At 68.1% G+C, this 19252-nt stretch overlaps 1 protein-coding gene across 1 annotated transcript in view; it reads right to left on the reverse strand.

Moving 5' to 3' along the window:
* The window catches only part of ABCA13 (ATP binding cassette subfamily A member 13), a 134519-nt gene that overhangs the window by 51506 nt on the left and 63761 nt on the right, over positions 1-19252 (reverse strand). Inside the window, exons 24-31 of the mRNA XM_054571313.1 lie at positions 14280-14394; positions 12773-13102; positions 11161-11230; positions 9587-9718; positions 8876-9013; positions 7249-7429; positions 6300-6518; positions 2197-2393 (exon numbers count right to left, since the gene is read on the reverse strand). Coding sequence (XP_054427288.1) covers positions 2197-2393; positions 6300-6518; positions 7249-7429; positions 8876-9013; positions 9587-9718; positions 11161-11230; positions 12773-13102; positions 14280-14394 — 1382 coding nt within the window. The remainder of the gene's footprint in view (positions 1-2196; positions 2394-6299; positions 6519-7248; positions 7430-8875; positions 9014-9586; positions 9719-11160; positions 11231-12772; positions 13103-14279; positions 14395-19252) is intronic.

Genomic DNA, 19252 nt, shown 5'->3' on the forward strand with positions numbered 1-19252 from the left:
ACAGTGAGTCACTGAAAAGGAAAGAGGAGTCTCAAGCCCTAGAGAACGTAGGTGGCGTTCTCGGGGTTCCTCCAGGATGGCCCCTGCGGGACGTAAGGAGCCGTGAAAGGATGGGGGTCCCACTGGGGGCCCTCGCTGCCCTGCGTCCCTGCACGCGGGCCTCCCCAGCGGCTGTTCCGCAGCGGTGCCTTGGCGCGCAGGACGGGGCACCTGGCCCCCCGTGCCCTGGGGAAAACGAAGCTCAGAGGAATCTGCGGCTTTCACTGCGGGGCTGCATGCTGCCCCACCCCCAAGCCCTGCCGCCAGGCACCCCGCCCGACAGCTCCAGGGCACCGGAGTCCTGATGGAGACACGCCTTCCGCACAGCAGGGAGCCCTGGGTCCCTCTCACAGAGCCAGTGAGGGTGGTTCCCGAAGCGCCCTCCACTTTGACCGGTGACAACATTCTTCCTTCTAGAGCCCCTCTCTAACGGGCGCCCACGCCTGTTGACCCCGCAGGGCACTCAGCGCAGGACACTCCGGACAAGAGCCTCCACTTCCGGGGTCAGTGCCAAGCCACCCCGGCAGCGGGAAAGAGGTTTTTTTATAACAACAGGGTACAAACGAAGCTGCCTGTTTCTGGTCCTTTTTGTCCTCGCTGATTCTCTGGGTAGAGCCGCCTCTACGCTCAAGGCTCACGTGTGCTGTCAGCTGACCCGAGACGGGGCCTCCGGGGCCCAGAATGACAGGGAGCAGTGTGCTGGCAGCGATCCGTGCGCGCTCAGACGCCGTGCAGGGGCCCTGGGACCCACGTCCGCGCCCGCCTCCCCCCTCAGCCCCACGCGGAGCAGCTGGGCGGGGACCACGGGTCCAGTCTGAGCCAGTGCACCCACTCGGTCCGACGCCTGTGGCCCCTGCCGCCTCTGTCTCTGGGCAAGGGCAGCTCTGTGATCTCTTCCGGGAGGCGAGGGGTGCGGGGCGCAGCGTGGGAAGGGCCAGGGTCTCCGGACAACCGCGAGCCCACCTGCCCCGCCCCCACTGCAGGAGCCCGAGGTGGGCGGGGCCCTGGGGGGGTCAGGGCGCACTCCTGCTCCCACGGCCCTGCTTCCGTCCACCCGGCTGCCGGCCCAGGGCTTGGCCGAGGCCTCCTCCGCGGCAGGAGGCCACCCTGCCCTTCACGGCAGGTCATGGCGACCCAGTCCCTCTCGGGGGCCTCCCTGGGCCCCGCGCTCTGCTCAGCCTGGAGACCCCCGTATCAGGGGGCCCATGTGCTGACGCATCTTGGGGAAAGGCCCACCCCGGCCCCGCCCAGAGAGGAGGGGGCGCCACGCCCGCTCGCCCGATTTCTCTGCCCCTGCCTGTCTCCTCCTCCCGCCATCCCCGAAAGCTCTGGGACAGAGAGAGGGGCCCTTTCACGTCCCTTCGTGCCACCTCCTCCTCCCTGACCTCAGCTCTCAGGCAGCTCTAAGCGACAGAGAAGCAACCCCTCCCCGAGGAGGGAACCTCGTGACTCCAGTCCCCCCACACCAAGGGGGAGAGGGCGTCCCTTCCGGTCCCTGTTCTTGCAAACCCTGATCTCCCCAGGGAGGTGTCGCAAGAAGGTCTGGTACTCAAAGGGCAGGAGGGAAACGCAAACCCACGCCGGGTGCGGCTCCGCAGCGCCCCCGGTGGAGCAAGACCGAGCTGCGCCCCGCCCGGCGTTTCTAGACCTGGGGTGCCTGTGTGCGCACCTGCAGCAGGGCCGCCTCTCAGTCAGACCCCCGCAGACCAGCGGCTGCCGTCCCAGGCCCCGCGGGGAGGACACAGCAGCGCAGTGAGCGGTGCTCTCCCTGCCCCCAGCCCAGGCCCGCCCCCCACGCGTGAGCTCCCCCCACCTGCCGCTGGCACCCCACTCTGCACCTCAGTCTCCTCAACCGAGGAGCGGGGGGCTTGCTCCAGGGTGGAGCTCGGACACCCCTTCCAACATCCTGGGGCTCCTGGTGAACGACAGCGTGGACGGTCAGTGATGACTGAGTCACCGGCAACCAGTGGGGACACACCCCTCCCGGCCGGCACCTTCCGGACGGAGCCCAGGTGGTGAGTCCCGCCTTGCAGGCGCGGCCCCCGACAGACGCACGCCACAGCCCCGTGGGAGACTCTCTTTGGGGACAAGATCACGCCTCCCTTCGCACGCGACTTGCCTCCCCCGCGGCTCGTTGCCCCGGGAGCGCGACCCCACCTTGCCGGTACTTGAGGAGGACGTCCCAGATGCTGCGCCGGGAGCAGGGGTCCACCCCGCTGGTGGGCTCGTCCAGGACCACGGTCCTCGGCGAGCCGATGAGAGCGGCGCTGATGGACAGCCTCCTCTTCAGGCCGCCGGACAGGGCGCGGGCCTGCTTGTGCTGGTGCTGCGTGAGCCCCGAGTCCCGCAGGGTCCTGCAACGAGAGCAGCCCCCGCTGACTCCCGGGCCCCTCCGAGCTGCGCTGGGGACGTCCCTCCACAAGGGGCGGCGTGCAGCGACTGCGGGCTCTGTGAGCCAGGGACGCGGGCAGGAGGCCCTCGCCTCGCGGTCCAGGAGGACCCGGGCCACCGACCTCGTGCGCCCTGCCGCGGGGCCTGCCACGGGTGGTGGCCGGAAAGCCGCGCGCACCTCGCTGGAGCGGCGTCTCTGTCTCACCGCTGCGCCTCGCCAGGGCCAGCAGGCCCGGGGCCACGACGGAGGGCAGCCGAGGCTGAGTTCCAAGCCCGTGGTCAGGAGGGAAGGCAGGGCCCAGCTCCACCGCTCACGCTGCGGGGGGGCGTGAGGGGAGGCCTGGCCTCTGGGCCCCCAGCACCGACTTGTGCCAGTCACCGTCTTGACTGAGGGGCTGGGATGTGGCCCCAGCAACCCACGTGCGCAGTGTGAACGCCCAGCTGCCAACACTGGGAACACGCCCCCTCCCCCAGGTCCCCAGGTGCCCGGCACAAAGCAGGCTCCCACGGCAGGCGCCAGCCCCTCCTCGGGGCCCACGCCCTCCTCACAGGACAGTCCGCTCTCCCCACGGAGCCGCGTCAACTCTGCCCCCGCCGCGGCCCCTCCTGTCCCTCGCCCAGGCCCCCCACGCAGCTGGAACCCCACTTCCGGCACGGCCTTCCCGAAGCCGGCCCAGAGCACAGAGTCCCCGAGTGCCAGGGAGCACTTGACAGGAGGCGGGAGGGACAGGAGCTGGAGGGATCCCCCGCAGTTGGGCCTCAAGAACCACTGGGCCCTAGAAAGTTCCAGACCCCTAAACCCCAAGGATTTGCCCCGATCACTGAGTAAATGTTCCGTGTCGGTTGAGTGATTTAGGAGCTTCCCATGGGGACCCCGGCCTCTCAGTGGCCAGCCTCCTGCGCCCCCCGGCCCAGCGCATGCCCACCAGGCCACCGCCAGGCCGTCCTGCCTGAGCTCAGAGCAGCGACTCACATCCCTGCTCCCAGCCCGGCACTGTTGACGGCACCCCAGCTGAGCCGGTGGGACAAACGCTCGTTTTCAGCAGCCGGACATCCTGACCCTTCACTCCCCACCTCCGCCACCAAGACCACCCCACCTGGGCAGCCCCCCTCCGCCAGGAGGTGACTGGTAGGTCCCCCTCAGTCACTTTAACCAGAGACCCCTCAGCTGAGAAACCAGAGTCCCAGCAGCTGGAAGTCAGGTGTTCTCAGACACGCGCGTCCGGATAGCATTTTTATGTTAAGCCCCAAACCCCTGCGTTTGTTTATTCTGACCTCCACCCGGCCTCGGGGGGCTGACAGCCAGGCCACGCCCGGCCTGACCCCGCCCGCAGCAGCTGCGGAGGGCGACAGGCGCCCTCTTCCGACCACCGTGCCCGCCAGCCCCCACCCCCACCTCTCTGGGTCACAGCCCAGCGCCCACCGCCCGCCCTGCGCCCTCCGCCTCGCCGCCGCCCCTGCAGAGCCCACCCCGGGCCTCGCCGCCGGCCTTCACGGCGCCTGTTTCACGGCTCCTCTGCGGCCAGACTCCCAGGAGGAAGGGTTCCCTGTGGGCTCCTCCCAGGCCCTTCGAGCAGACCCCACGGGGGCCTTCGTGCCCGGCGCGCCACGGCAGGTGTGCTGACCACCGTCACTGCGCCCCAGCGCCCGGCCGCCCAGGCCGCCGCCCCGTGCCCCCTGCCGTGACCTGCATGGCGCCTGCTACCCCGGCCACCCGCTTCCCGACCTGGCCCCACCCCGGTGCCCTCTCCTCCCGGCCCGCCGGCCGGCCCGCTCAGTGCTGTGTCCTCTTCGGGCGAGTGACCAGGGCTCAGTCCAGCGCCCTCTGTTCTTGTGCCCCTGCGCACACCCCCCGACATCTCACCACCAAGCCACGCAGCCGCCAAGAGGAGCCCCCGGAAGGGAGCCGCCGGGACCAAGGCGCTGACTGTGCCGCGCAACCACGTCCTGCCGGCTGGCGTCTCTCCCAGACTCCTCTTTCTCCAGGCCGATTAAACGCAAAACAGCGAGACCCGGGTCTTGACAAAGGCTCACCGTAAAGGCCCCCGGGGGCCTGTGGCCCCGAACTCACATTCGAATGCGGCTGCACGTTAAGGAAGACAACGGTGGCCCAGCTCCCCTCCCTGGAGCTGGGGACCAGGAGCTGCTGTCCTAGACGGGCACTCACTCTCGCCGCCGTGGTTTGAATGGCCTCCGTTGCCAGGTAACAGGCACCGGACTGACAACGACGCAGGCCGCCTGCACCCAGGTGGGAGACGAAGCCATGCAGCGTGGTCAGGAACTCGATTTTACACCCAGTCACGTGGACTTTGCGGTCATCCAGAGCAGACGCGGTTCTCAATTACAACACTCGGGCTGTGACTTCCGGAGAGAACTTGGGCTGCATCAGCCTGCGAGCCCTTCAGTGGCGCGCGGGCACGTCCCAGCCTGGCCCGCCCACGCTGATGGCAGGCGCCACAGGGCAGAGCCACGCCTTCCCGGTGAGCGGGCACCCGCGGTCAGCGCTCGCACGGAGACGGGGCGCAGGAACCAGGCTCGCAGCTCAGCCGAGCCCCGCACGGGCCGGCCCGCGGGGCGGGGGCTGGGGACAGGAAGCAGCAGGCGGGGCGGGGCGGGGCGGGGCTGGCGCTCCGGGCAGGCGAGGCGACAGACAGAGGTAGACGCGCAAAGCAGGGGGCAGGCGGCCACACGGAGGGCAGGGCCCGTGGCCCAGTGCCACTTGAGAGGCATCCCTGGGTTGCCAGGAATGTGACCCAGGTGACACCTTGAAGAGCGTCCCTGTCCTCGCCGTGGGGCTGGCGGCGCAGGGCACAGCTCCACCACCAAGGACAGAGCACCCACCGCCCACAAGCTCCCGCCTTCGCCCACGCACAGGCAGGCCCTCGCCCTAACCGCGAAGCCTGCGGGCCCGTTTCTGGGAGAACCCCCGGCAGGCGTGGAGGGGTCCGCAAGCCCCCACCGTCCCCAGGCGGGCGCCGCCGGCTCACATCGGCACCGACAGGCGCCCCTCCTCCCGCCGGGCAGCCTGGCTCGGCCCCGCTTTGCCATGTGCGGTGGACGAGGCCGAGGACACGCGTTGCCATGGGGCACAAGCCGCCCACACGTGGGGAGCGGCACCGGCACGAGGCCGAGGTCCCCCATCCCCGGCCACGGCCCCCTCCAGCCCGTCCTGCCAGCTCGTCCCGGGAAGTGCCGCTCTGCTTGCTGCCCAGGGAGCGCGGCTCCTCCTCGCCCACCTGCTCCAGCTCCTTCCTGTCCCCGCTGGGAAGACCTTCCGCCCCTCGCCTGCCCTGGCCAACGGCGGGCTCCGCCTCCCAGTCTCAGCCGGCTCCCCCCGCGGGTCCCCTTGCGCTGCTCTCCCAGGGCGCTGTTTGACCCTCCACCAGGACACCCCCCACCCCCGCCCAGACGTGGGCTGGTCAGCACTGCCTCTCCCAAGCCCCTCCCCCACCCCTTGCTCTCAGGGCCATGTCTCCAGCCGCTCCGGGTTCTGCCTCTGCTCTGGTCACAGGTAGGTGCCCTGGTCTCGGGGTCACCCTCCTGCAGGACGACGCCCCCACCCCTCAGCCCCTCACGCCCGGCCCCTACCCCCCTGCACGTTCCATTTCAGGGCTCCCACCGGAACCCACGTCCCCAGTGCAAGCTTCTGTCGACAGCCTCCGCCCCCACCTCAAGGACACGTCCAGGTCCACGCCACCCCGCCCCGGGGCCTCTCCGGCGATCCCAGTGTGGGCAGCGGTGTCAGAAGTCCAGTCGAGAACCAGTCGCTAACTTTTCTTCCCGTAATAAAGACGCTGGGAAGCATCTCTCTCTGGCCCCCCCACTCACCCATACGGGCAGGGCTGGGCACAGAGGGGACCCCCACTCACGCGTCCACATGCTGCCGCCGCTGCGCCCAGGTCCACTGCGGCGACTTGAGGGACGCGAAGAGCAGCAGGTGCTCCCGGACGGTGAGGCGGTCGAGCAGGACGTCCCGCTGAGGACACACGCCCAGCTCCTTCCTGACTGCGGGCAAGTCCGTGTGCAGGTTCCTGCCGTCGATGAGGATGGTGCCAGAAGTGGGAGCTTGCAGCCCCGTCAGCATGGCCCTGCAGAGACGGCCGGTCAGCGGGGACAGTGCGGCCGCGCGGCACCCTGCCCTCTGCCCCGGCTGGGGGCCTGCAGGAGCCCAGCGGTGTCGGCCCCACCTCAGAAACGTGGGCTCAGGTTCAGGCGCCTGCGCCCCAGGACGTGCTGGGGTCACAGACCAGCGCGGCGGCACGGGGTCTGGACCGCAACCCCGCTCCGTTTTCACAGATGACAGAAGAGGCCAGGGAGGCGGCCTACGCCCCCGAGTCCCCAGGCTCAGGTCCGGGCACGGGCAGGCCCTCCTTCTGCCACCTCCCCGCCTTCCGTCCACGCCAAACCCGTGACAATGCGCGCAGCAGCCCCGAGACCCCGCCTGACAGACCGGGCCCCGAGGCCTGCCCGCGCCGCTGCTGCTTCAGGGAGCTTATGCCTGACACTCGCAACTGCTTCCCCGCTACCTCTTTACTTCTGAACACCAGGCACACCCCGCCCACAGGACCTGGCGGGTCCTCTCCTGGGCGCTCACGTGAGTGACGGTAACGCGAGCACACGGCTACCGCTCGTGTGTCCACAGCAGCTCGTCTCCAGCCTCCAGGCGCCGGCCATGGCCTCGCAGGCCGCCAGGAGCCAGGGGCCCCCGACTGACCCCGCTGCTGAGACTCAGCGCGGGAAGGACACCCGGCCTCCCGCCTCCCAGGCACGCCGACGCCCGAGGACAGAAGCCCCGGGTTCCCCGGGGGCGGCACGCACAGCACGGTGCTTTTCCCGGCGCCGTTGGGCCCCAGCAGGGCGGTGATCTGGCCCCTGTGGAAGGTGAGGGTCAGGTCCCGCACGGCCGCCTTGTGGAGCCCATACTGCTTGGTCACCGACAGCAGGGCGACCCCTGGGGCGCCTCCTTCCTGCTCCTCCTTCCTGCGTGGCGGGGACGGGCCTGTGAGGAAGGTGCAAAGGCACGCAGGTGACGTCCAGGCCCCCGCCCCGCGCGGCCCTCCCCTGGAGGCCTTGCACTTGAGCTCTGGCTCGCTCCTCACCACGTCGAGGGGCCAGTGGCGGGTGGGGGGAGGCGAAAGCCAAGCGCCCCTCCGACTACAAAGGCCTGTGCCCTTGCGCTGCCCTCGTGCGAGGGGACCGGAGCGCACACGCCTGCAGCCACGCAGACGGCAGCCGCCCGCAGGCAGCCCCACAGCGCAAGGCCCCAGGAGCGGCCTCCCGCGGAGGTGGGAGGTCACAGGCCTCGCTGTCCCGAAGTTTCTCAAAGGCCCGCGTCCCACTCGCGTCACGAGGACGCCGTCACCGCAGTGCTGGCCTGCGGGACGGACCCGTCTGGCGGGGCCTGTGCTCTCACCGGTCCCGCTGGGTCGTCCTCGGGGGCGGGCCCAGGGCAGCCACGACCACGGTGCGGGGGGCCCTGCCCCTGGGAGCAGCTCCCCACCCTGGCAGGGGCAGGGGCGCGCCGTCCCCGGGGACACACTCAGGGGACCCCAGGTGCCCTGCCCCTGCTGGCCGCCCACCTTTGCTTCTACTGTTTACACAGGTTCACCGGGGACGGGAGCTTTGCCAGACTGACCCACAGGTGGCCAGAGAAAACCTCCGAGGTGTCCTACCCCGGACAGCAGCCGCTGCGGGGGCCGCACAGGAGCCGGCTCGCGCTCCTGACAGCACCTGAGCGCCGAACCGGCGTCCAGGCGCTGGGCCCACGGTTCTCCGAGAGAACAGCCGGCCACCAGGCGCCACCGCGCCCTGTCTGCACGTGGGCTTCCCAGGGCCGCCACGGCCAGCCCAGAAGCAGCGGGCTCCTTCTCCTGCGGACAGCCCGCCTGCCCCAGAACTCCCTCTGCCTCACCCCATCGGGCCCTCACCTAGAGCCACTGCAAATTCTTCCCAAGCCGCGTGCACCCCTCCCCCGCCAAACCCCGTGCGACAGAGCCCGTCGTCCCCAGGCCGGGGTCACGCTGTCGGCTCCACCCAGCCCTGCGGCTGGGGACCGGGCTGGAGCCCCAGCACCTGGTCCCCCTGGCCGCTCGTGGCTCAATAAGCCCCCCTTTTCAGGACGACCCTCGGCCTCGCAGGCTCTGGGCTTAATCCAGTGCCCACCCATGCACACAACCCACACACACAGGGGCTGTGAGCAACGTGGGGCAGGGGGCCGGGGGCGGGGAGGGGTGCGCCGCACAGGGGCCCTGGCCCGACAGCGTGACCACCACCAGGGGGCTCTCTCAGCACTTGGCCACGTCCCTGTCACCCTGTCTCTGAGCCCAAGGCGGCCTGCACGTGGGCCGGGAAACACGCACCCAGGCACAAAGGCTCGACTGGGAGGAAAACAGAACGGAGCCCACGAGAAGGAAAACACGTATCCCGCGCGCTGCTCTTTACCCACCTCCAGGGCCCGAGGCCTCGCTGCGGAAGAGCCGGCCGGCCCACAGGCCGCGGCGCCCTTGGGCCGCCCAGCCGCACGCGCCCCTGCCGCAGGACGCGGGGAAGAGGGAGCGCCCGGGCTTCCTCCGACCGAAGGCCCCTGGAAAACAGGGCACCAGGCGAGTCAGCCTGGCTGCGTCCTTTCCTTTGCGTCCCCACCTGAGGACGCGTTTTTCATTGCTTTTAGAGAGAGGGGAGGGGAGGGGAGGGGAGAGAGAGAAACCGCGATGGGAGAGAGCAGCTCTGATGGGCTGCCCCCTGCGCGCGCCCCCAGCAGGCATCGAACCCACGCCAGGGCGCGGGCCCGGCCCAGGACCCGAGCCGCAGCCTTCCGGGGCACGGGACGAGGCTCCGACCCACGGCACCACCCAGCGCGGCAGTCCAGCTACTTTTCTCTTCAGGAGAAGGTTCGGTGACAGACCCTCCTAATCAATACGACGTTTTATCCGGCGCCAGCAGGTTCCACGCACATCCCTGCGCGGACCAGGCACAGCCCGGGGCTCCCTCCCCGCAGCCTGACCCGGGGCCACTGCGGGCCCCTCGCTGCACTCCCCTGAGGCCCTCAGGGCCGGCGCCCAGTGAACGGGCCCAAAGGAAGAGCCGTGCGGAGATGGGACGGGCACACACTGTCTTCACGTTCACTTTCCCATCTGACAAAGGGTCGGGCTCTTACCATGAGTCAGGCTGCTCAGGCACCACCCGCATACGAAGTACAGGCCCGAATCGAGCAGGATCACCCAGCACACCCAGCGGAACGTCAGGCCCGCCAGTTCCGGGGCCTGGTCCACGTTGCCCCACTGGACCCCTGGAGGGAGGGAGGGAGGGAGGGAGGGAGCGGCAGAGTCAGAGCCCAGAGGGGCGAGGGGGGCTGGTCGGCCCTGCAGCCTCCAGCAGAGCCCACGGCAGCGCCGGCAAATGGAGGCCAAGGCCATGGGCCACACTCTCCAAAGGAGCGAGAGCTTGTTAGCCCCACGACCTGATTCAGTGATACAGGCGGCGTGACCACTAGCATTTGAATATCTAACATTCAAAATTTTTAAAGCTTGCTTTACATATTTAGAGAAAATAAACATGTTATTTTTTTTTTAAAAAAAGATAAAGAAGGCTCCTTGAGAATCCCAACTCCTAAATTATCTTATTCTCTCTGCTCTTAGAAAATACATAAACAGGACAGAAAATCTGAAATGGAAAATAATCATTATTACATGTTTGCAACTTATTGCTGGATCAAAACCTACATTAGAACACTCCATTCGCTCAGTTTCCCTATGGTACGAGCCTAGGCCCCAATAAAGGAAATGCTTTAACACTGTGTGCTTGTTGGAATTTAGTCAAAGTGTTCGGAGGACAGAACGCGGCCTGGTGTCGCCTGCGCCGTGTCGGGGGGCCGCCTGGGTGCAGGGGAGGACCGCGCAGGCGCGCGCTCGGCACGGCCCGTCCTCGGGACTTAGAGCAGTTCGCCGGGGTCACCCAGACGTCTGAGGACTTCAAGGCCGGTGCCGAGCGCCAGCACCGCAGTGGCTGGAGTCGAGGTGCACTTGCTCACGCATTTCACCTGTGAGTGTTTACAGAAACACACCACAAAAACATACAAACGTGCAAGAAATGGGTCTGTCCTGGCTTGAGAAGTGCGCTGTCAAAATCTCTACGTAAGTGAAAAATGCTGCGAACCAATTCCTGAACTACCGCGTCAGGCTGAGTGAATAGGGACAAAGTGCACAGAAGGCGAAGGCGAGGGCCGCACGCCATCCACCCGGCTCACTCTGCGCGTGGGCCGCGGCCTCACAGGAGGCCCAGAGGGTCCGGCGTGCAGACGAGACAGGCGGCCTGCGAGCGGCCGACCCGGGAGAGGGAGGGTTAGAACGGGCGGCGGGGAGCGCGGCTGAGACACCGGATGTCGGGGTCAGCGGGAGAGCGCCCGCCCCGCACGGGGGCCACGCGCGCACCGTCCCTGGGAGAGCGCGGAAGCCGCTGAGTGGCCGCGGCCGCCGAGCCGCCATGGTGGGTTAGCCGGCAGGTGGAGCCAGGTGGCGGCAGAACCACGGGCGCATGGCCGCTCTGACTGTGCCTGAACCAGGGCCACCAGCCACGGGCAGTGGTCCCTCAGCCACGCCAGACGCCAGGTCCCATTCCAAATGCTCAGCTTTGCAATGAAGACTTCCCGCTGTCCTGCTGGCCACGGGACAATGATAAATTTCCCACGACCCGAATCACTGAGAGTCACTCTTTTAAAATGCGCCTTCTCACCTGCCTCTTGCCCTTCCAGGAACGTGATGAAAAACACTCCTTGTCCGAAGGCGGTTGTGGAGAGGAGGCACTGCGCATCGGTGGAGAGAGAAAAGAGCCTGTCAGCACGAGACGGGCCCGCAGCACCGCCTCCGAGCTGAGAAGCCACCGGTCCCCCTCGGCCCGCGGCGGCAACTAGGCAGCGCCTGAGCCCAAAGCCTCGCCTGCTGTCAGCCTGCTTGAAAACACACGTGGCAACAAGCTAGTTTTCCACATTAAAAGGAATGGTTTCTCTTGGCTGGGTGCCTGAGGGGCCCCACATCCCCTGCGCTGTGCCCACGTGGCAGCGCACGGCAGCGGGGCGTGGGCTGAGCATTTACTGCTGTCCACTGCTCAGCAGGTCCCCAGGGCACACAGCGAGTGGGCAGCGGAGCGCACGCTGTTCTGCACCAGAAAGACAGCGTGCTGAAGGGAAACCTGTTCCCTTCCAGTGCAGGACCCCCAGGCAGGAGAAAGCCACGGGAAGGGCGGCTCATTTTAAACACGCAATGTGCCGGAGTTAGGCGCCTCCCCCGCTGGAGCAAAAGGCAAGTGGACTTCGCAGGCATGGAGTCCCTTGGGCTCCCACCTCCCTTTCTCTGCCTGGAGGCGTATCCGGGGCCCCAACCGGCCAGGAGGCAGCAATTACTCCGAAACACTTCATTAGCGCTAACCCAGAAGCGTGGGTTATGCATTTTTACAGGTGTGACGTGAGCCGCTCACACGCTGAGCGTGAAGCCGTGGCTGGCCTGCTGAAGGAACAGGGCGCCCCGCCCCAGCCAGGTGCATGGCCGGTGGGACACACGGGGCGCGGCAGGTCTGCTAACGCTGGAGGGGGGCAACTGGGCTTTCGTCACCGACTGTCTCACCCTATGGCCCGAAACAAGCAGAGAAGGGCCCCTCCCCAACGAGGGCGGGCGCAGCGGCCACCTGAGGGGCCCGCCCAACCTGCAAGAAGAGCGAAACCGTGCTCATGGCCCCGGCGGCCGCAGCCCTGGCCTGGCTCTGGAAACGCGCGGCCGTCTCACCGGGGATCTGCTCATCCCGCCCACACGCAGCGAGTCCCCGCCCCGCGGCCCGCGCTGCGCTGCCAGGGACAGCCGCACAGAGGCCCCCATCCCCTCCGCGCTCCGTGCCGGGGCCGGAGCCCGCTCTGGCGCAGTCCCGGGGGTGCATTTTAAGTGGGCGAGTGACTCAGGGAGAGGTCCTTCCACTTAATGTGAGGCGATGCGTGATGCTCAAGAAAAGCGCTGATTGTTTACTTCTGAAGTAGCTGTGGAAATCCATTTCTTTCCACATGTGACACAAAGAGACTGGAGTCCTGGGCTTCCTCGTCGATGCCGGCAACTGCCCCGAGAGCCCTCACCAGACAGACCTGTCCCCTGAGCAACGCCCGAGCTCCGGGCTGCCGGTGCCCTCCCGGCCACACTGCCGCCAGGCCCCGAGCCCCCACAGCCAGGCGCGCGTCTGCGGCGGCACGGGGGGCAGTCCACGCCGCGTGACTGGGAAGACGGCTCAGAGGGGCGGGCGGTGACCGCCCTGCCGGGCGGAGCACTGCTGTGTCCTCGGGCGCTCTACCCAGCAGCCCACCTACCAGGCAGGCCTCGGCGGCGGCGCTCAGCTGGCCGCGCAGGACCAGCAGGACGGCGTAGGGCAGGAAGCTGGCCACGTACAGCAGGCTGCCGCAGAGGGCGGCTGTGCCCGCCCGGCAGAACAGCGCGCTCAGCAGGTAGCTCAGTGTGATGACCGACACCCCGAAGTCCAGCAGGAAGAAGAAGACCACGAGGGCATCGCTGTGCGCGAAGATGCCGCTGGCCTTCAGGACGACGGCCAGGGCGGCGCTGCCCATGGTCACTACCACCGCGCTCTCCAGGAACCAGGCCAGGAGGTGGGTGGCGGGGTGCACCCCCATCATGCTCAGGTACTGCAGGAGAAGGGAGTCCCTGGTTAGCCCAGCAGGGCACTGAGGCAGGAGGGCCGGAGAGATCCGGGAAGAGAGGGCTGGCGGGGGGCGGGCGGGCGGTGCTGACCGCCTCGCGGGTAGTGCATGGGTCGCTGCCTCCCACAGCCCTGCCTTCGCTCTCGGGACCCTTCCAGAGGCGGCCGCCTCCGACGCAGGGCAGGCAGAGCCGAGGGAGGTGGGCCCGCGGGAAAGCCAGCTCCCGTGCGCCAGGCCACGCACGGGCAGGCTCAGTGCGGTGCAGGCCTCCGGCTGACGGCCACAGGCTCGCGTGTTTGCTCGCTCGTGTTTTCAGTTCCATTTCTTTTTTGTCTTTCATTTTGATTGTGATGGTTTTTCATAAAGATAAAGAGAAAAACAAAAGGGGAAACACTGTTCCCTAAGTTTGGAGGAACATCGCACAGGCTTTAGAAGGCGCTTCGCTGAGTGACTCAGCTCAAAGCAGGGCAATAAAACCGACCTGCCCGCTGGCCCTGCCGTCTGCTCGTCTCCAGCGCCGCAGCACCTCCAAGCACCGCTGAGAACGACCGCTGGCCGCGGCAGCAGCGGTGCCCGTGAGACGAGCCGTCACCCCAGGCCCCCGGCCCAGGGGCCCGGCGGGATCAGGGAAGAAACACAGGAACCGAGCACGAGTCGCGCGGGCAACGGGAGCCGCGTGCACAGCAGCAGGCAAGCGCTGCCACGAGCTGGGGCCAGGCTCCCTGCGCCGGCCAGGCCCCCCTCCGCTTGGTGAGTCCCCCGGGAGCCAACGCCCACCTGCCGCCCACGGCCGCGCTCTTCCCCCCTGAGGGGAGGTGGGTTTTCCCAGGGACCTCCATGAACTTTCATTCTTAGAAGCAGTTTTGACAGCCTGAGTTGTCAAACACCAGGGCGACAGCAGCAAGGCTGAGCCTGAGGAGCTCCAGCCACCACCTACGATGGGAAAGCCGGGAGCCATGTCTTTCTGGGGGTCTGACACCTGCTCACGGAGCTACGTGGGCTCCCCTCTGTCCCTGCCTGTGCCTTCTGCTCCCTTTCCCCCGGAGAGGACATGCCCGCTCAACTCGGGTGGGTGTGAGACCCACGGGGACTCTCCCAGGACGGGCCCGGCACAGGGCAGGCGGGAGGAGCCCCTCTCCCGGGCAAGCCCGGGGCCACGCACCTCGTCCAGCTGGATCTCGCGCTCGTGCACCAGCCTCCGGACCATGCTGGCCACCGACACCACCCACGTCAGCACCATGATCAGGGGGAAGAAGAAGCCCACGTTGTTCAGGAAGCTGTAGGGAAGGACCCCAGGGCCACGTGAGGGCCAGCAGAGTGGCTCTGCCTCCTGCTGTCCCCCACAGGCCACGGAGCACCACCAGGGTCACTGCCTCTCTGGCCACATCAACAGGCCTGGGGCCGGGCAGGGTGGCTTCCGGCGTCCTCGTTTGGCAGCTGTGCAGACTCACAGAGGGGACACACAGGTCTGAGCCCGCACGCCCCGTGGTCTCCAGCGCCCTGCTCAGCAGCGCAGGCGGCAGCAGGGAGCCGCCGTCACTCACTCGTGCCTCACGTGCCCCCAGATCGGGCCGCTCTCTCCCTTCAGGTCGTGGTGGCCACTGGCTGAAGACTATCATCACCGCTGGGGCCCCAGACGACCAGCAGATGAAAGCCTCCCCGTCTCTCTGACGCTCGCTTTTCAACCCGCTGCCGCTGGACACTCCACAAGCTCGCACACCTGGAGCGACTTATCGAGGACCTACGGCCGCCACACCCTAAACCCAACGGGAGCTCTTCCGCCGTTGTCCTTCTTGACCCCTCAGCTGCACTCGGTCCCCGAGCCTTCCCCTCCCGCCCTCCCTGCCGCCAACTGCCTCCTCCCCGCGCAGCACCGCCTCTGCGCACCCCCCCCCCAACGAAGGCAGCCCCTCAGGCCTCTGACCCCTCACCCCGTGGCCTCTGAGCGCGGGGTTTACACGTGCACCGCGTGCGCAGCACCAAGACCGACCACAGGGACGGCCCATTTCCCAGGGCACATGACACAGGAGGGGAGCAAACAGGAAGGTCCTGCATTTCAGGGGCGGGTGGGGGGGCACTTAAAACAAGCCAACAGAGAGAGAGAAGGCACGGGGCAGAAGCAGGTGAGGAACCAGCTCCAGAACGGGGGCGGCACCGCTCCCGGCAGGGCGGCCCCCAGGTGTCTGAGGAAGAAGTGCCCGAGCGGGGGGCCGAGGCCGGGCCCCGCGGGAGCCTGCGCATGCTGCCCCGGCAGAGGGGCGGCCGGCGGGCGCGTACACCGTGCGGCGGGGCGGGGCGTCGGGAGGCTGCCGTGGGACGGGGGAGGCGGGATGGGGTGCGGGCGCTGGACAAGGGTGTCGCCCAGGGGCAGAGGCAGGGCAGCCCCAGAGCCCCTCCAGGCCCCTCCTCCGGGGCGTCCCCGCAGCAGGAACGCCTGCAGGGCCGGCGGCGTCTGCCCTGCGCTGGCCTGCGAGCCCACAGCGCGGCCACGGCCCGCCCCCGGGGAAGCCCCTGTGCACCAATAAAACCCTGACCGAGGGAAAAGAAAGGGAATCGACATCTTTGTTTTCATGCACTTTCCTGCCCAAGAGGCGGCAGTGAGCCGCCCCCTCGGCGAATCCGTGTGAAGACCGACCGCAGGCAGCTCCTGAGCCGCAGAGTCCCCCCGGGCGAGGGCCTGCAGATCCCCGGCCAGTGATTTCTCGGGGGCTGAACCACCGCGTTTTGCGGCGTTCCGTGCGGGGAGCCATCCACACACAGGAAGTGCCACGGACCACCTCCGCCTGCCCGTTCCAGCCGCCTGCTCCCCCAGAGAGCCAAGCAAGCACCGACCAAAGGAGGCTCAGTAAAGGAAACCCAGGAGGGGCTATTCAAAAGCATAAGAAGAGAACAAACAAAATGAGCCGGCATGTGCGCGTCTGAATTTTAAAGATGTGGAAGGAGCCAGCAGGCGAGCAGGGAAGCACGGTAGAGAGAGCAGGAACCGGACGGGGCAAGGACGGCGGCTCTGCAGGGCACCCCCCAGTCCTCTCTCGTCCCCCAGGGTCCCCGGCAGAAGCCAGCGGTGCCCTGGTGCTAAGGCGCCCTGGCCCCAGTGCCCATGGCGGTGACCCACTGCTCAGCAGCACGCACGCCAGTCGGCCCCAGCAGTTTCCAGCGAAGACGCGGCAAGGAGGCGGCGGCTGAGTCGAAACCACGCAGCGGGAAGGGCCCCGCAGATGAGCTGGCTGTGTTTCTGCTGTGATCTGAGCGCAGGCTGGTGGTCCACTTCCGGTCCCCACCCCAGGCCCCGGCCTTGGCCCCTGCCTTTCTCCCGGCCGACCGACCCCATCGCCGCAGCCCAGGCCCTGCCCCAGGCAGAGCCGAGGCTGCCGTGGCGGCCGCTGAGGGGGCGGGCCCCAGGCGTCTTGCTTTCTCCCTCCTCCTCCGGGGCCCTGGTCCAGCAGGCCGCTGACAGGCATCTGCGTGCAGTGTTCCGGGGCGAGAGACGGGCGTCCTTAGGACCAGTGGCTGTGAAGGGGAGGGCAGAGTGGGGGCACTAGGCTCCTGGGGAGGCTGGGTTGGATTTGCCGCCCGGGTCGCGCTGTGCACCCCAGCTTGCTGACTGCCCCGCGAGACCACACTCGCGCCCTTGAGCCCAGCACCACCGACAACGCCAGTCTGTCCCATCCCGGCTCCGAACGTCGGTCTCGGGAAGGGCGTCGGCTGCTGAGTGCTGCCCACAAGGGCAGGGCTGCCTGCAGAGGGCCTGGCCTGCTCACAGGGCCGCCCACAGGCACGGTCATCACCGACTGCGAGGAGCTGCTCGGCCACGCGGGCCAGCCATCGGCTCCTGCTCCGGTGCGGAGTCAGACGTTCAAAGGTGCCAGAGAGAGCGAACATGTCACCCCGAAGCATGTCCCTCGGGCACAGTCGTGACCTTGAACTAAAGTTGCTTGAGAACAGCCGGTGCAAAAAGGACCCTGTGACCCTCCTGCATCCCCCTGAGAGCAGGGGAGGAACCTCCCCTGAGCAAGGTGCCCTCCCCACTGAGGGGGCGGGTGGCACCCCGGCCCCAGGGACGGGGGCGCAGGGCGGAGAAGTCCGCGCACACACACCGCGTTCCTCCCTCACCGTCCGGGGCCCCGCCCAAACCCCTGCCAATCACCCCCAAGCGCACACCATTCCTCTGTCTCAAAGGTGGAAAAGCGTCCCATGCTGAGCACCTCTGAGCCTCACGTGGTGAAGGGCTCCACATATGTAATTAGGTGACTTTCTCTCGTCACTCTGTCTGACGTCCACTTAAATAGGAGACCGCCCCGGAACCTCGCAGGGAAGGGGGACACTCTCCCGCCCCACAGTGTCAAGGCCCTGCCACCGCCACACGCAGCCTCTGTCTCTGTGGCCGCAACTTCCAAGTCAGTCTCTGGGGACCCCGGCAGCCTGGACGGACGTCAGCTCGGCCGGCAGGAAGCTGACCTGGGAGAGGCAACTGCCCTCGGGAGGCCGCCCGGGTGCCGTGCGGAGAGCCGGGCGGCCTCGCCCGCGCATCTCAGGCTCCACCCCCCCACTCCCACCAGAGTGTGGCGCCCACAGGGAGTTTCCAAATGTGGTGGCTGGCCCATGGCTGGACAATTCCTCGCTGCGCAGAACTGTCCTGTCGCTTGCAAGACCCTAAACGCCCACCTGCCCCACTGTGACCACCAAGACACCCCGCACCCTTCGCGCCCACACCCCTGGTGCACAGGCCTCTGCTGACGTCTGAGCTCCCACGGTGCAGGCGGGAGCCGCCCGCCGCTCTCACCCAGCAACCGCAGGGCACAGGGGCCGCCTCTCCGACCCACCACCCCTTAGAGCCTGGCTGGTGGCTAACAGCTCACAGGGGAGCGAGGGCGTGGGGGTGACGGGAGGCCTGGGGGCTCGCTCGACCCCCTGAGTCTCCACTTCGGCAGCTCGAGTCCTCGTGTGAGGTTCCCAGGACAGACGGGAAGGCGGCTTTGACAGCAGGCCCCGCTCTCAGGGAAGTGGGACGGACGAGAGCAGCGGCACCGGACGCCTGACATCCTGCCGAGCCCGGCTCCCCGCCCAGCAGGGACTCGCGTCCACAGGGCTCCATGGGGCCTGAGGCCGTGAGGGCAGCAAACTCTGATGAATCGGACCCCACGGCCCTGCCGGGTGAACGGAAGGGGCCCAAACCCCAGGCGGCGGGGAGTCGGGTGGCCCTTCCATCCGGCAGCACCGCTGCTCTCTGGGGCCCAAAAGCCGTCCTACGTCGGACGGGGCCTTACTCCGGGGACGGGGTGTTAACCCCGGAAGCTCTCCGGTCCACGCGTGCGCCGTTCCCACCGTGCAGCCGTCCTGCGGGACCACCCATGCACCACGGGCCGGAGGGGACAGCCAACTTTACAGAGCCCCGCTCCGGTGCAACCCTGTGATCCTCCGGTGACCCTTCCCCGCAGGTGCCCGGAACCATGAGTCCCGCGGCCAAGGGTGGTCGGGGGAGGGGCGGGGGGAGATGTGTGTTCGAAGGCAGGACGTGCGCAGTTAAACCCTGTTACGCAGGCAAAAGCTCTGTGGCCGGCCCACCCCTCACGACGGCTGCTCCCCGCCAAGTTACAGACGACGAGGCCCCAGTCACACCCTGTCGGCTCTTCCTCTTCCCAGACTGGCCCCAGCGGCGTCCTAGGCCACAATGAGAACAGAGCTGAGACAGCCTATGCGTCCCAGCTCCCTGCCAGCCGCCGCCCACCCCCCCTCCCCGTTCCTGAGACGCTCCCGAGCTGCGGGCTCCTCGCCCAGGCTCTTTCCAGCCGGCCCAGGACCCTCGGTCGCCTGGCTGTCATCATCCCCGGGGAGGCTGCTCTCAGCGCCACGGGGCTCTCCACGAGCCGCGCACCCACCTACACGGACCTCGCCTGGGAGCCGCCAGGACGCGCCCGATGCACCTGGACACACCCGGAGCAGCCGCACCAGGACTCCCGGCTCGCGGTTTGCTCCGCGGCCCCGGGCTCGCGCTGGGCCGGGCTCCCCTGCGCGCTCCGCCTGCTCCTCTGCCCACACGCTCGTGGCCACGCCGCCGCCCACGCTCCGAGGGCCCCCTCCATCTCCAGGGCGAGGACCCCCTCGCACAGCCGGCTGCGCCCCTGCCGCCCAAAG

This window comes from Pteronotus mesoamericanus, unplaced genomic scaffold, assembly GCF_021234165.1.
Source record: "Pteronotus mesoamericanus isolate MK-2021 breed Mesoamerican mustached bat unplaced genomic scaffold, CSHL_Meso_final contig_220, whole genome shotgun sequence".
NCBI classification, from domain to species: domain Eukaryota; kingdom Metazoa; phylum Chordata; class Mammalia; order Chiroptera; family Mormoopidae; genus Pteronotus; species Pteronotus mesoamericanus.